Here is a 17,745-nt window from a genome sequence, read left to right on the forward strand (position 1 = left end):
GCAAAAAAATGTTCTTTTTAATGTTACTGTCAGTATTATTAACATCTACTAATTATTTAGTTATTTTTCATTTTCATATTTTTTTCATAAATCAACATATTTTGCTTTTTTCTTGCCAAGAAAAGTTCATTATATCCTATTATATTCAATTGCATTTAATTAGATTCACTTAATTTAATAGAATAAAATTGCTGATTTTTCATAAAGTGCTGAAATTTCAAAATACTTTGCTGGTTTATCATACAGTATTTGAATATGAACATTAAAAACAACTTTTTCATAAATTTCAAATTAAATGAATGGAGTATAACAAACATGAATATCTTATCATAAATCTTTGTTTAAAAATTATATTTTAAATTTTTTGTAAAAGTGTTTAATAAGAAACAAAATTACAAAAAAAAACCAAAAGAATGTTTTAAGTACGATTAAAAAACAAAACAAAACAAAAAAAATTTTAACTTGCAAAAGTAAAAATGAAACTTATTTTTACATAGTTTTGCAATGTAGTGATATTTCATTAATAAAATTAAAAACTTTTTTTAAACTTATTTTTTTATTGATCAGATACTTGATTTTAATTTTAAAAATTTTCTCAAAAATTTTCTCTGCTGCTAGTGTAACTCTCTTATATTGCATATTTTAAAGAAAAATTTTAAATAACTTTTTTTTAATTTAATTTTTAGTTTTCATTTTCAATTTATTATGAATTAGTTAAAAAAAAGTTATTTGATGAACAATTAAAGAACTTATCAGACAAACAGATAAAATATATGCTAAATATAAAAATGAAAACAAATCTTTTAATAAATAACAAAAAAACAAGTTTTTGTTTCAGTGTATAAAATTAAAATTGTAGTAATTTGTTAAAAACAAAAAAGCAAACAAAAAAACAACAACAACTAATTACAAACTTTTTTTTTAAGCCAAAAAACCGGTTTGTTTGGAAAAAAAGGAACTAAAAAAATGACATCTCTATTTATTACTATGCAGTATATGTCAGTATGCAGTATATATCAGTATAAAGTATATGTCAGTATGCAGTATATGTCAGTATGCAGTATATATCAGTATGCAGTATATGTCAGTATGCAGTATATATCAGTTTGCAGTACATGTCAGTATGCAGTATATATCAGTATGCAGCATATGTCAGTATGCAGTATATATCAGTATGCAGTATATGTCAGTATAAAGTATATGTCAGTATAAAGTTTATGTCAGTATGCAGTATATGTCAACATGCAGTATATGTCAGTATGCAGTATATGTCAGTATGCAGTATATATCAGTTTGCAGCATATGTCAGTATGCAGTATATATCAGTATGCAGTATATGTCAGTATAAAGTATATGTCAGTATAAAGTTTATGTCAGTATGCAGTATATGTCAACATGCAGTATATGTCAGTATGCAGTATATGTCAGTATGCAGTATATATCAGTTTGCAGTATATGTCAGTATGCAGTATATATCAGTATGCAGCATATGTCAGTATGCAGTATATATCAGTATGCAGTATATGTCAGTATAAAGTATATGTCAGTATAAAGTTTATGTCAGTATGCAGTATATGTCAACATGCAGTATATGTCAGTATGCAGTATATGTCAGTATGCAGTGTATGTCAGTTAGCAGTATAAAGTATCAAATAATTTTAACTTAAAAATTGTGTTATTATTTATGTCTAGTAAAACTTTTGTTTAACTTTTTTAAATTATTAGTTGCAAGCTTAGTAATGTAATCACTTGAAAATACTTTGATGTTTATTGCTTCCATCTACTTTGTACTTCTATGCTTGGTAAATTTAGTTTGGTAAATTTGGTAAATTTGGTAGTTTGGTAAATTTGGTAAATTTAGTCAACTTAGTTTCTCCGCGCAGCGGCCTTGCTCGGCAAGGTTTGTGTTTCGGAGTTAAAGAGTTGAGAGAGGGTTGCACCACGAATAATATAAAAAAAAAACACAAAAAAAACACAAAAAAATGAGTAGCCTCCTCGACTGTAGTGGCCCCCTCGGGCCTTGGGGAGGTGAATAATCTAAAAAAAAAAAAAAAAAAAAAAAAAAAAAAAAAAAAAAAAAAAAAAAAAAATAATATTGCACTCAATTATGTCTTACTTGTTATATTGTTGCATCATATTATATTTTATAGAATTGTGACAATAACTATGTTGCTGCAATTAATTTAATTAAGTATAAAACAATGTTGCTTAATTTTTAATTATACTCTTGATATTTTTTTAAATATTAGGTGATAGCAAAAATGAGTGCCTGATTTAAAATTAAATAAAACCCATTTTTGTGGAATCTATATGGAACGTTTTAAAATTTACCCAAGATTTTTAAATAGCTGTAGAAATGTTAACATTTAATCAGCAATCTCTTCAGTTAAAACCTATGAAGCAGTATTCGTTGAATTACAGATGCATTATTAATGCTGGAAGGTTGTCACCACTTTGAAATCAACCAAACTGCTTTTTAAATGCCTTTAGAGTAGTAACAATATTTAAATAAAAGTCTTCAAAATTTTTCTGGTGCAGTTCCAACACTCTCTGATTTTTTAAATTTGCATAATAGAATGCAAATGCGACTTTTTCTTTTCATTTTTGAACCCATTTGCAGGCCATTTGCAGGTTTCATAACTGTAAAAATTAGAAAGTTTTATGGTTATGGAGAAAAGTTAGAAGCATTTCAGATAATGATGTTTTGGTATTAAAATAATATTTTTCCATCAACCATTACAGTTGCTTGTTTTCTATAATTGCTATAACACAATTGGTGATACTATTGTTTATTAATTTCTGATTAGCTAATAGTTGTTGTGTACAGGATATTGCTTTGAAAGATCTGCCTATAATGTTATATTTTACGGGCAGAAAAAATCTAGTCAGTTTAGAGAAAGCAGAATTAAAAAGTTTTTCTTTTAAGCTTATTAACAATATTGTATTTGCATTAAAAAAACATTCTTATCACATTTAGATCTTAATACTAGAGTTATTTTAGAATAAACTGGTAAATGCTCAGAATTGTGGAATACTACACACAACTACATGCAATACTTTGTCTGATTGAGTTAAATGAAAGAGAAACTGAATAATGCTTGTGAAGCATGTGTTCTTTTTTGTTTTACTAGTTAGGCATTGCTTTCTTGGAAGAGTATGTCATAAAGACTAAATCATGAAAAGCATGTCTTAATCATGAAATCAATTGCTAGCACTTTAAATGCAAAGAGATAATATAATATATCTTAAATTGTCCTTTATATAGGATTATTTATTATATATATATATATATATATATATATATATATATATATATATATATATATATATATATATATATATATATATATATATATATAAGGGAAGGTTTTACGTAGTGGACTGATAAAAGCTATTAACAATAGTTTTATTAAAGAATTAGTTCATTAACTCTTTACATCACTAGACAACATACTGCAGCATTTGTCTGCCTGCAGAAAGAGCTAGGCTGTCCCACTTTGTGGTTTGCATGCTGGAGGCATGTAGGTCATGCTAGAGGCATGTAAGTCATGCTTAGCGACTGTTGGATTCATTAAGTATGGAGGCTCCAATCGGTTCAAATATTGAAATTTTTATTTTTGAAGCCAAATGTTTTTATATCATAGAACAAAAATATTTTTTATTCGATTGAATAGACTCAAGGGACTTGCTTTACCTAATAAAATAGTTATAAATTGTTGCAGATTCAAGAGCCACTACTTGCAAAATCCACCAGTTAATAAAGCAGCTTTTTACTATCCTAAACTTCCTAGAGCAACTGAGAAAGAACAAGAAAGTCTTGTTATCTCGATAAGAAGCCAACACTCTCTGATTGCTTGGAGGGGGCATTTGAGCTTGAAAAGGATCTCACTTCTGCTACAGCATGGGGCTCACAGTGGCTGGTGAACTTTAATTCAGATAAAACCCAATTTTTTTCAGGCAATCGTTATTGCAATAATTTGAATGTTCCTTTATTTACGAATGGTGGTGTACTCAATGAGTCATCTACCTTTCATCTTCTAGGATTAACTCTTACTTTCGATCTTTCTTAAAAACCATATATCAAATCCATTGCAAAATTAGCATCTGCTAAGGTTGCATCTCTTTATCATGCTCGACATTTTCTTACTCCAGATTCTATTCTTTATCTCTATAAATCTCGAATCCGTCCCTATATGGAAAACTGTTGCCATATCTGGAGTGGATCTTCCAATAATGCTCTTTCTCTTTTAGACAAGGTGCAAAAACGCATTGTAAACATAGTTGGACATGCTATAGCAGCCAACCTCCAACCATTATCACATCCTTGTAATGTTGCTTCTCTTTCTCTTTTCTATAAATACTATAATGGGCACTGCTCGAAAGAGCTAACGTCTCTTGTGCCATCTACTAAAATTCATTATCGTGTTACTTGTTATTCAATCAAGTCTCATCCTTTTTCTGTGACTATTCCTTAGTGCTCTAAAAACTCTTATTTGTCTAGTTGCTTTCCTTGAACATTAGTTCTTTGGAAATTGCTTCCTTCATCTTGCTTTTCTGATTCATATAATTTGCAATCTTTTAAGTCATTTGTTAGTTGTTATCTTAGTCTATAAATTTAATCTTTTCTCTTCCTGTAACTTTCAACTCTAAAAGTGGTTGCTGGCAGCCTAGTTGGAAGCGAAGATGTTGAATAAAAAAATGAAAAAAAAAAAAAGCTTAGCAAGTTGCTTTTGTGAATTCCTAGCGTTAGGTTTCACTTGAGGGGATCACCAATGACTTTTTGAACTCAGCCTGTTGTTAGTTACAAGATCTGAACCTCAGAAGTTTAGCATGAATGGTGGATGGAAAAACTTCATAGTACACTATGAAAATGGTCCTATTATCTGAAAAGATAATTGAGCAGTTTCCTAAGTCAGAAGTTGCAGACAAAAATTAATTCAAGATATTGAATTAATTTTTGTCTCTCTGTGTTTACTGTAAATGTCTATGTGCAATTGTGAATTAAATGCCTGCTTGCAGCCGATGCCCCAGTCAACAATCTGATTTTAGTCGAGAAACTGGAAAAAGATCTTAGCACACATAGTGGGTTTTAATCAGACATGTAAAAAAAGACACAAAAAGATGTTAGCAGACCTAGTGGGGTCTTGTTTCATTGGTTCTTTTCTCACAAATGGTATCTGACAACAACAAAGAGATTATTACGCTGCGGCTCCTCTAATTTGAAAGTTCTGGAGGTACTTCGGATTGTGTAGGAGCATTCTTTGGAAAGTATAACCTTGAGCCAATTTCAAAGGAGATAGTCACTGAGTGATTTGATTGGCCCTGGATCAATGAGGTTTTTCCATATTGTGAATGCTCCCTATGAGTTTGTTTAAACACCAGCCAATGAATGCACAAAAAATTTTTCTTGAAATAATGACAATTTTTTTTTTTTTAACATCTTTTTTACCAACAAGACTCCAAGCAACTACTAATTAGAGTTAGAAGTTACTGGAAGAAAAAAGATGAAGATTGTAGAGCAAGATAATGATTGACAGATGACTTAAAAGATTGCAAATTAAATGAATCAGGAAAGCAAAATGAAGGAAGCGAATTCCAAAGAATGATTTTCAAGGAAAACAACTAGAAGAATAAGAGTTTTTGGAGCACTTAGGAACAGTCACAGAAAAAAGATGACACTTAATTGAATGGCAATGACCTTAACCTCTCCACCTTTATTTAATGTACGATAAAACCTATCGGTTATTACTATTAGCAAATCAGCTGTAGAACAAGAAGATCGAAATCCATATTGATGATTAGAAAGTGAGTTATTAGATTCAAGATGAGTAATTAAGTGTTTGTTAATTAAAGGATCAAAAACCTTGCTTATGATAGGAAGAAGACTAATGGGACGGTAGTTAGACAAATCAGATCAATCTCCAGAATTTTTGAAAATAGGGATGACAGATGCTGCTTTCCAGCAGACAAGAAAACAAGACTCTGATAAACACTTGTTGAGTAGTTTTGAAAGTATAGACCACAGCTCTTCTGCAAGAACACTTCTGCAAGAGCTCTTCTGCAAGACCACAGCTCTTCTGCAAGAACACTTCTGCAAGACTATAACAGGTATGTTGTCCGGGCCACAAGCTGAAGCAGAGTCTAAGTAGGAAATCACTTTAGATATAGAAACTGGAGTGATACGAATGTCAAGCAATAGATCAACCTATTTGACAGCTATATCGAGTAGAATGCAGTTAGTGGAATCAAGAGATGATATTGATGAAAAGTTCTTAGGAAACAATTCAGCTTTGTCTTTAGGTGAGATGACAAAGTCTGAACCATATAAGAGAGGTGGAATTACAGATTTGCCTTTATTATTAATACTATTAAAAATTCTCCTCAAGTCACGAGAGCCTAGTTTTTGAGATGAAATACAAGATTTCATGACCTGAGAATAGCAGGCTTTAGCGTTAGACAAAACCTTTTTACAATGGTTTCTAGCAGTAATAAACAGACGCTTTGAGTTGATTATTTGAGTTAGGGATTGAGAAAGGCCAAAGTTGTGGGCTTTAATGCCTGCAGAGTCACTGACACTAGAGCCAAGCCATTCAGTGTGGTAAGCAAGTCAGCAACAACAACAATATTGGCTTATGGATAAAGAGAGAGGGCTTGGTCAATATGATGAGAAATAACATCAAAAAGAGTGCAACCTTGAGATAAAAGAGAGCACTATAGAACAAAGAGAAAGGCGATAGAGTGAAGTAGTGCTAAACGAAAGCACATAAAAGAATAGTCAGTGGATTCAAACCTAGTTTCACAACAAATGGGTAAATTGTTATGAATGTAAATGCCCAGACCAAGCATGTGACTATTGGAGTCTTTACGAATTAAAGGATGTTAACCATCAACATTCAGATCACAAGATAAGACAACTGAACTCAAATTAGTCTCACAAAGAGCGAGTAGGTCTGGTGAACTTTGTAAGGGATAAGATTCTCAACAGAAGAAAAGTTAATTTAAAGACTATATATATAGATATATATGTATATGTATATATATATAGATATATTTATATATATTTATATATATATTTATATATATGTATTTATATCTATATATATAGATCTTTATATATATTTATCTATATATATATATATTAGGGTTGAGCTTTTACCGACTTGTAAAGTTTCCGGTAAAACGGTAAAAAAATCAAAATTTACCGGTAAAATCGGTAAAAAATAAAAATTAACAGAAGACCATAAAATGCAGTAATAAGTAAATAAAACACATTAATGTTAGTTTTGAGATTTATTTTTGGATAAAAAATGAGCTTTGAGAAAACAAAGTCTATCAAGTAAGTCGTCACTTATTCTGCATCAATTTTTGTCACAAATAATTCAGCGGCAGAAAAGGCTCGCTCAGATTCGACACTTGTTGGTGGGATGGTTTCTAGTGCATTGAACAAAAGTTCAAGGTTTGCAGTTCTTTTTCCGGTCGCTTCATAGACCAACATTTCTTTTGAAATGGCCTTGAATTCGTCGTTTGAATTGTGTCGCTGTTTTTTGGCCGAATGCTGAATTGCTTCCTCGAGTTCCTCTTCAAGAGAAATTGGATTTTCGTCAAGAGTTTCTGAGTCATGCACTTCTTGAATAAACTCCAGGTCATCTGGATTTGTTGGAAAAAGCCTAGACAGCAAGTTTTTGGCGGTCTTTTGAAGTACAGATTTCGGAGGCATATTGAAAACTTTATGCTCTTCAATGTCGGACATGCATTCTGGATTGAAAAGATATCTGTACAAGCTTACAAGATTGCTCTGCCTTCTCTCTTCAAAACGTCTCAAAATTACACTCTTCATTGCAATGCAAAGAGGTGAATTTTGTTGTTTCAGCCTGTTCACAAGAAACTTGAAAATTCCTTCAGCAATAAGAGGAGTTACATTTTGTCGGCAAAGTGCTTCTGCTGCTAATTTGACTGGTTCTAGAGCAGCAACAATGTCGGATAAAATGTCTTCTTCATCATCACTGCAAATCAAAAGTGGAGAAATGTCCTTCAATACTTTTCTGATTGAATGTTTGACTTTGAGGAACTGTTGAATCATTGACAGCAGACTATTCCATCTTGTTCTGCAGTCAAGGATAAGTGAAACCTCTTTTCCGTGCTCTTTCTTAATTTCTTCTTGAAGGACGTCATTTTTGACGGGCGATTTTCGAAATAACTTGACAATTTTTCTGACTTTTGTGATGACAGATTGCAAGTGAACTTTCACTTTCGGAATGGGAATATTTTCATCCATGGCGGCACCAAGAAAACTGACTTCGGTGTCAGATTTAGATTCGTCACTGCTGACTTCGTCGTCGTCGCTTGTTTCTTCAAATGAGTTTTGTTGGATTTGTTGAGAAGGCTTCTCGTACAGCACTTGAACGACAAAGTGCATTCCGTGGGTATAACAAGTTTGATGCTCGGTTGGAACCAGTTTTCCGAACTTAACCATAATGGAAGCTCCGTCAGTAACTGAGCAGACAATGCTGTCGCCTAGTTTCAGCCCATATTCTGCCACTTTTTTAGTGACAACAGCTGCAGCTTTTTCAGCCGGCAGAGATCCGGAAATTCGAGTCAAGCCCAGATTCCAGTGATTGCTTTTTTGATGAATATTAATATTCATGTACCTTCGATTTTTCAAAGAAGTGTACTCATCCAGTGTAATTGAAAAGCGTTTTCCCATTGTCACTAAACAATTGAAAGTGTTTTTTAGGTCATTCCTTACGCCAGTTGCAAACTTTTTAACTGACTGGATTGCTTGTTTGTGATTTTTTGGGGAATCATAACCTTTTTCAGACATTGCAGATCGAATGAAAGAGCTGTTAACAATGGCATTGAAACTAAATCCATCAAGTGCTGTAAGTCTTGATATCACTTCTTCAATTAATTGCTTTTGAAAAAAAGTTGAAATCTTAGGCCTTTTTGATTGTGATGCAGCTTTTGATGTCACTTTTTCCTGTGTTTCCTTTTTGATTCCATGTTTCTTGTCTAAGTGATACCACATTCCAGTTGTGGAACTTGTGTATTGACTTGTATTCCACAAATTTTGCAAGTAACTGTTTTCCCTTTGTTTAAGGTGTAGTGTTTCCAAGCGTCCGACATTTTGCCAAAACGCAAATCAAATTTAGTGATAAAGACCACAATAAATATGAATGATGAAGACTTTGCAATGACATCGCAAATGGCGGTCGCTTTTTTGTAACGGTGAAAAAGAAAGAAAAAAGAATCATCTAGAAAAAAACAAAAATTATTAAAAGTAAAAAAGAAAAATATATATATATTAAAGAATAAATGAAAGCATTAACAAAAAAAAGCCAAAAGAAAAAAAAAGAAAAAAAAATGTCGATCAAATACAACAAAAAGATATCTTTAAATTAAAATGTATGAAAAAAAAAAAGAAGTTAAACGCTAAACAAAGTTAAGAAAAATATGGAACGTTTTTATAAATTCAATGTCGAAGATGTAACAAAAATATATACTTTTTAAAATTTATTTCTATGTTTAAATGTTGTGTAATTTTATTTTTTCTGTGATTTTATCGCTATTTTTATGTTTTTTAATATTATGATATATGTTTTGTTGTGTGTGTGTGTGTGTGTGTGTGTGTGTGTGTGTGTGTGTGTGTGTGTGTGTGTGTGTGTGTGTGTATGTGTGTGTGTGTGTGTTTGTATTGTGTTTTAATGTTCCTAATTTTCTCGTTTGTTGACTTTTCCTATACATTTTTACCCACCTAATCTATTTTTATCTGTTAGTTGGAGATTTTAATCATTTTATATTAGAGTGTGGCGTGTTTATTTTAGGTTTTTGGATTATTATTGTAACGGTTGTATTCTAGTAGTATTGATTATAGTTGTTAGTATTATTATTATTTTTATTTTTTATATTTAGTCTAGTTTTTCTTTTTTTTTTTTTTTTGTTTGTTGTTTTTGTTGTTGTTTATTATAATTTTTTGTATCTAAAAAATCTCCTCGGATGTACTTATTCTTTATTTTACTTTTTATATATGTTAAGTATTTAAAACTATTTAATTCTTTCTGTTTATTTTAGTTAATTGGTTTTATTTAGTGTAAATTTATAAATATTATACTCAATATATTATTTTTTATGATTATAGTGTTATCATTATTATTAATTCATTGTTCATCATTTTTATTATTATTTGTGTTAAAAAATATTTTTTTATATCAACTTATAGGTATTTACTTAATATTAGTTTTATAACTATGTGTAAATAACCGTGGATGTAATATCGTTTTCCAAAATACATTGATTGATAAATAAGTCACAAGAAAGTAAAAACGTTTTTCTTAAAGTGTTTAGACAAAACTAAACCAACAAAATCACTTTTCAAGCATAACAAAGAACAGCTTTGTTGACAGGAAAATGAAAATTAAATTTTTAATTCAATTTTTAATTTATTGGTTGAGCCATTTCAAGCATTCTAAAACATTTTCAAGCATCCTTCAACGTTATTAAAAAACAATATTTGCCGAAATTTACCGACGTCATTTTACCGGTAAATCGGTAAAACAATTTTACCAATTTACCGGTAAATTTTCGGTAAAAGCTCAACCCTAATATATATATATATATATATATATATATATATATATATATATATATATATATATATATATATATATATATATATATATATATTTATATATATATATATATATATATATATATATATATTCATATATATATATATATTTATATATATATATATATATATTTATATATATATATAATATATATATATATATATATTTATATATATATATAATATATATATATGTATTTAATATATATATATAATGTATATATATATAATATATATATAAATTATATATATATAAATTATATATATATAAATTATATATATATATATATATATATATATATATATATATATATATATATATATATATATATATATATATATATATAATTTATGTATATAATGTATATAAATATATGTTTAATATATATATATATATGTATATAATATATATATAATATGTATATATATAATATATATATATAATGTATATGTATATATATATATAATGTATATATATAAATTATATATATTATATATATAATTTATATATATTATATATAATATAATTTATATATATTACATAAAATACATATATATAATTTATATATATTATATATAATATAATTTATATATATTATATAAAATAAATATATATATATATATATATATATATATATATAATTTATATATATTATGCATATATATAAATTATGTTCGTGAAGTAAGAACAGAGAAATTATGTTCGTGAAGTAAGAACATATATTAGTAAAAATTTTTAGTTCATTTTACCGGTAAATCGGTAAAACAGTTTTACCGATTTACCGGTAAATTTTCGGTAAAAGCTCAACCCTTATATATATATTTTTATAGACCACTTTCTCACTTTTTTATAGACCACTTCCTCAAGATGAACTCAAATCTTTAATATACAGAGCATGTGGCGATGACAGCAGTGCGGCAGTTTTAACGCAAGTAGGTTTTTATATATTTCTGGTGTCAAAAGGTTTTTATGAACCTTTGCATTTATAGGAAAACTTTTGAGACTTAACTACTAAATAATAAGAATTGGAAATACCAATAGAGTACCATGGAAATACCAATAGAATACCATGGAAATACCAATAAGGTCAAAAGAATATTCCTGAAAAAAGTTTTGTACCGGGTTTTAGCTTATTGTGTAAACATCTTTTAATGAATTTTTCAAAAAATTTGCGATGTCTGAAAAATTTATAGTCATTTTAATATTTTAAAAACAATTCTTTACAAACTAAAAGTACTCCTTAAAATCCCTAAAGAAAATATAAATCTACAACACAGAAACAAATTAGTAACAAGGTCTTTTTTTTCATATGATTTTTCAGAAATTTTCGCTTCATCTTGTTGCTAAAAAAAAGATTTTTTTTTAGGTTTTTAAAAATTAGTAAAAATAATTTTTTTTTATCTTATATAGTTCTGTAACTAAGTGTACACCTTTATATACGTATCTAACATTATTCCTTACATATATATATATAGAAGATTTAAATTTTGGTTTTGTGATAATTTGTGATATTTTTATTTACATATGCAGAATGTAAATTCGTGCCTTTGCTAAGTTTATTTTTTTAAGTTTTTTATCATGATAACTGATTTTAACAATGAGTAAATGGCAGTGCATCTTTTATTCTTAGCTTTTTTTGAATCAATGTCAACGTCATCGAATACTCTTTTTTTAGGAAATGCTAACTTATCTATCTATGTTCTTGAAAACAGATCCAAGCTTGTTTAGTGAAATGTTGCAAATACGAGTAGGACTAATCATGGAGGTTCTGGCTGCGGAGTATGCAAGAGCGTCTGGGCTTTCAGGTTTATCTATTTCACTAGTTGTAATATTTGTTGTTTATTAATGCGACGTAACGCAAGAACATAATTTGCTAATTAAATGAGGGATTTTACCCTATTAATCTGGAGTGCATTTAGTGTATGTTTGGCTTAAGTATCCAAAATTTCAAAGAATCACAAATCCTTTGAAAGAATAAACAAATCCTCACAATTATTTTGATGTATTGAAATGCCTACAATAACACATTTGAATACATTAGTTTATTGTCGGTATCTGTCTAACTGTGAGTTTTTTATTAGGTGAAGAAGCAGCAGACGATTTATTGAGTTTAAGTCCTTTTCAAATGAAATCTCTTATGTATTTTATATTAAGCGGTAAAGAGTTTGGCGTTGAACAAGGTATGATTTTCAAATTTATTTTAAAATCTTTGCATGAATATAATATAAAGTTAGGGTGACAAAGATTTTATAAGTAGTTTTAATTTTTTTTTGAAACCCTGCATTTCCTTTGATGTTCTTGATTGGTATTAAAATCAGTTATGTTTATAAAGTTATAGTTTTACGATATATATAAATACACACACATATATTCATACATACATACATAAAATATAATATTTATATTTTACTTATAGTTTCATTTTATTAATTGTTATTTTCCTAGAGTTTGATAAATCTGTAGTGTTTGGAATCGAACGTAAAGGGAGCATGCAACGTGTGAGAACCGCTGTCAAGGTTGTTTTTTTACTTAAAATGTAATAAGTTATTTCATGTTTTTCATGAAATATAAAGTTTTAATTCTATGCAGAAAGTAGGAGAGGCTTTAGCACACAAGAATCTAAAGCAACAACCGGTTATTTTCTCTACGTTGAATCAACTTCAGCCTACTTTTGAAACAATGAAGACAGGAATGTGGCTAAGAAGAAGATGTCTGGATGGGGCGCTAAACAGGGTGCCTAAAGGTTTTTATCACAAAGTATGGCATGTCCTTCTTAAATCACGAGGCATGGCTGTTTATCCGTATGGTTTCTTTCTCGAAGATAGACTTACTCAAGAGGTTTTTTTTTTTAAATCTTGTTATTTGATTAACACATACTGTTTTGAAATCTTAAAAAAAAAATTTTAATTTATTAATTTTGTACTTCCTTATTACCACTTAGTTACTGCATAGCACCCATAAACCATATTAATTATAAAACATTGAGGGCTAGTTAGCTACAGTTTTTGGGATCAGTACCTTTTTAAAAAATACTTAAAAAAATAAAGCTTCTAAACTGCGTTAAACTTTCTTTCTTTACCTTTTATGTTCTTGATTTTGTTTAAAATGTTCACTATTCACAAAATTGTCCTTATAGAATACACCTGGTGAAATGAAATTTGCTTTAAAAGTAGAGGAGGAACTCAACAAGATACTTTTTCCTGAATACAGACAACTTGTAGTGGAGGCAATGATAATAGTTTCGCAACTTTTTGAGCACCATGATGATTTTCGATTCAACGACGTTATTCAGTTAAACACTATTGTATCAAATGCAAACCAACTTTTTCTCGAAAAGCAGGTAATTTTACTACTCCAATAGCGTAAGTGTAGGCGCCTCTTTTGAAAAATAACTTATAAATACCATGTAGTTTGTGTTGATAGACCTAGTCTACTAAATAAATAAAAAGTTGCTAAAAATAAGGGTGAAAATCTATCATTGTTTTACATTGAAAAAATTGCAACTAAAACTTTCAGATAACTTTATTTACATTACGAGAATTAGTACTTTATTTTTTTAAATTAGAAAAATGAAAACGGAGATGCAACGTTATGCTGTGTCGCTAAAAATAGACCTACAACCAATGCGTCGGCATGCGGAGCAAGCAATCAAATATGCCGCTACTTTTACGACAGCGCACCGAGTGGTGAATACGGAACGTTGACGTATTTAGCCCAGGCGTCGTTTCAAATGTTTTACAAACATATGCAGGAGTCAAACGAATTTTGCAAGGTAACCTAACTGAAAAATTGCAGATTAAATATGAAGTTCTTTATTTCAATGTAACAAAAAAAAAATATATACATAAAAAATTAATAATATATGCTACATTTTTGAAACACTCGTTGTTATTGAAATAATTTATAATAAAAATGTTGTTCGTGATTATTTTTATACAATAAATTCACTACTCGTAAAAAATGTTATTAACAAAAAAAAATTCTATTTAAATACATATTAGCTAATAAATACACGGGATTTATCTGAAACTTGTCATTTCAAGAGATTATTCGCCTTTTGGTTTCACGAGGGTTGTATCATACCGTCGAATGACGTCAGCCTAGATATAAACGCAAAATTAAAAAAAAAAAATTTCACTAACTTCAGAACTTTAAAAGAGAAACTATTTGTTGAGAATTTTCCTAAAGTATAAAAAACTTACTTGTGCAACTAAACCATGTTCTTCCTGAGAAAATGCGAAACCATCTATAATAATAACAAAAAGTTTTTCAAAATTTCAATTCTTCAGAATGACGTCTTACTTTGAAACATGACAAAATTACAAAAAGAAGTTTCTGGTTACGGAACTCTATATTTCACATTTCATATAAAATTCATTTATAATATGATACGGTATATTTTTACAATATCTGTTTATACGATATAAGATTTAAAAACTATTCAAATTTTATTGTAACACAATGTAACTCACTGAGTTGAGACTGAAATCACATTTTATCTCTTATAACTAAATATCAAGTCTTGTTTTAGAATGAATTGAAACTGAATTTCATCTCATGGCAAGTTGATATTGTGAAGAAGTTGTCTGATTGTTTCATACTTTGAGCATTTTTATTTAAAATCTCTCTGCTTATTCTCATGTTTAACCTTCTTGCAATAATGATTAATAGGGAGAAATTCATTTTATTTTTTGTATATCTTAACCATAGCTACCTTAATGCTGAATTCTTTTGATTTTATCGACTTGAACTTTATTAAAAAGATTTTATTCAAGATGAGGCCGTATTGTTTTATAAAAAAATTTTCCTAACGTTTTATTTCAATACTTAAAAAAGAACTCATTCCAAGTTGTTTATTTGCTTTATCGCGTTTTTAATAGGTGGTTCCAAGTTTAAATAATTTGTTAATATTAAGATTATTTTTTGATTGTGTTTTTTTTTTCCAACGTAAAATCATCGACAAATCGTTAGCAATCATGTTTTTGATAATTTTTCCAAAATTAAAACTTTACTTTTTTTCATTAAATTTGATTTATCATTTATTTGACTACTTGCTTCAGTTCTATTGTTTTTAAAGTTTAATATTTTATTTGCTGTTTTAAAATTTCATATTTTCTTTTTTTGTTTTTAAAGTTTAATATTTTCTTATATATTATCAAAATATTTTTTGCATCGCCAGCAAAGAGCTTTTCAACGTTAATAAAACTAACTCATAAATTATTAATGAATATAAGAAATAGTAGTGGATCAGGTACAAAATCCTTGGGTTAAGTCTAGTTAAGCATTTTTCCATTCAGATACGCTTTCTCCTAATACTCCTCGCTGCATTCTATTTCTAAGAAAACCTTGACACCACTTGATAATTTACATCGAATATTGAGTGCTTCGAATATTTTTTATAGAATTCTTTTGACCGAATTTGTTTTGATCTTTTTACTTGTAATTCACAAAAATTCACTTGAGAATAATGCAACAACAAAAATAACTTACGATCTGATCTTGCAATAGAAGAAGGCGAAAATTTCATTTCCATGTTGTTACTTATAAGGATTTTTTGCTTCGGGACACCTCTCTCATCTAATTCCCATTCGGCGGGATCAATCTGTTTAAAACAATTGTAGTCAAACTTCAAAGGTCATAACATATAAATTACTATCTAACGGTTAACATAACACAAACTAGAAAGTAATGATTAAACGATATAAAAACATATAGAAGTTTTCTCACCCCTTTTATTTCAAGTTCTTGAGCGAGTTGTCTGGTGTTTTTTTTAAATGATCGTTGAAACCTATTTATACAAAAAAGTGCATATCTGTCTATCTGTGTGTTAGGTGTGTTGTATATATTATATAAATATAATAAAAACAAACTTTATTTCAAAAATAATTTTCTAACATTAAGATCACTTACAAGTGAAATAAAAAATCAACCCATAAAGTTGTTGGAGGAATAATCAACAGTGTAAACCAGAATAAAGCACACGTGTATAACATTCTATCCTAAATAGGTAAAATAGTGCATCTATTTTTTTAAAATAAAAAATTAACAACAACATTGTAATAAATAGTTTTACTTTAAAGAAAACTGAATTTTATTTTAAAGAAAACTGAATTAAAATACATCAAGTAAGGTCATGAGTTAAAATTAAAATGAAATTAAAATTGATTGGTTTGGTTGAAGTGATGTTATTCAAATTGATTTTCTAGGTTTACTTGGAGCTAGGTAGAGTTAATAAAGTGCGAAAAAGTTAAATATTTAGAAACTATATTAATAGGGAAAATTCTGAACTTAAAATTAAAGTCTAATTAAGGTAAACCAGATAAAAAGTATCAAGGTAAACATCAAAGTATCAAAGTAAACAAGGTAAAAAGTATCAAGGTTTTACCTTGATGTATCAAGATAAAAATAGGTATAAGAGTTAAAGGCTGGTTGTCAATGGTTACAATTATTACAATGTTATCAATAGTACATCCATTAATTAGAAACAATAGTTTTTATTATTAATTATTTTTTATTAGTTTTTATTATTAATTAGTTTTTATTATTAATTATAGTATTAATTAGGTTTTATTAAAATTACGAACCTGTCCGATCATATTTGGAGCAATTAACAATCCAACAAACGGGGAGCAATAAATTAGCAAAAACACAAACCAGCTAACAATACTTCCCCATATGGACAAATGAGAATACTAAATTTAAAAAAATTCAATTGATTTATTTTACTTTTTAAGAGTTTTGGTATTTGATGAACTGTTTACTTACTATGGTCCATGAATCTAACTCTAAAGCTGCTTTCAAGCAAACAGTTATAACAACGCACTATAAGAAATAAAAATTAAAATAAAAAAATCCTATTTTAATTTTTTATTATTATATTAACTTTTCTGGTTGAATATAATTCATAAACTTCACTTACAGTATAAACTACGTTACCAACAAACCACTGTCCAACTACTAACCCATCACCAAAAGCAACATCTAATTAATAGCATCATCGAATAATATCAAAACCATTTTATTTGTGTAAAAATTTAATAATGAGCTTTTTTTTTGAAAATTTATCAACGCATTAAAAAAAAATTTTAAGAGATAAAAAAATAATATAGAATATCAATTA

General features: G+C 28.4%; 2 protein-coding genes across 2 annotated transcripts in view; one reads left to right on the plus strand and one right to left on the minus strand.

Annotated features, from left to right (window-relative positions):
- The window catches only part of LOC101240917 (probable phosphorylase b kinase regulatory subunit alpha), a 110,866-nt gene extending 96,362 nt beyond the window's left edge, over positions 1–14,504 (plus strand). Inside the window, exons 28-34 of the mRNA XM_065811172.1 lie at positions 11,479–11,557; positions 12,301–12,430; positions 12,707–12,805; positions 13,071–13,141; positions 13,215–13,463; positions 13,762–13,965; positions 14,191–14,504. Of these exons, the coding sequence (XP_065667244.1) occupies positions 11,479–11,557; positions 12,301–12,430; positions 12,707–12,805; positions 13,071–13,141; positions 13,215–13,463; positions 13,762–13,965; positions 14,191–14,406 (1,048 nt within the window). The 3' untranslated portion in view covers positions 14,407–14,504. The remainder of the gene's footprint in view (positions 1–11,478; positions 11,558–12,300; positions 12,431–12,706; positions 12,806–13,070; positions 13,142–13,214; positions 13,464–13,761; positions 13,966–14,190) is intronic.
- The window catches only part of LOC101236936 (phospholipid-transporting ATPase IB), a 93,860-nt gene continuing 90,536 nt past the window's right edge, over positions 14,422–17,745 (minus strand). Inside the window, exons 33-40 of the mRNA XM_065811173.1 lie at positions 17,545–17,606; positions 17,391–17,447; positions 17,210–17,317; positions 16,536–16,624; positions 16,353–16,413; positions 16,116–16,227; positions 14,828–14,871; positions 14,422–14,725 (exon numbers count right to left, since the gene is read on the minus strand). Of these exons, the coding sequence (XP_065667245.1) occupies positions 14,672–14,725; positions 14,828–14,871; positions 16,116–16,227; positions 16,353–16,413; positions 16,536–16,624; positions 17,210–17,317; positions 17,391–17,447; positions 17,545–17,606 (587 nt within the window). The 3' untranslated portion in view covers positions 14,422–14,671. The remainder of the gene's footprint in view (positions 14,726–14,827; positions 14,872–16,115; positions 16,228–16,352; positions 16,414–16,535; positions 16,625–17,209; positions 17,318–17,390; positions 17,448–17,544; positions 17,607–17,745) is intronic.

The sequence above is a fragment of the Hydra vulgaris genome, chromosome 12 (genome assembly GCF_038396675.1).
Source record: "Hydra vulgaris chromosome 12, alternate assembly HydraT2T_AEP".
Taxonomy (NCBI): Eukaryota; Metazoa; Cnidaria; class Hydrozoa; order Anthoathecata; family Hydridae; genus Hydra; species Hydra vulgaris.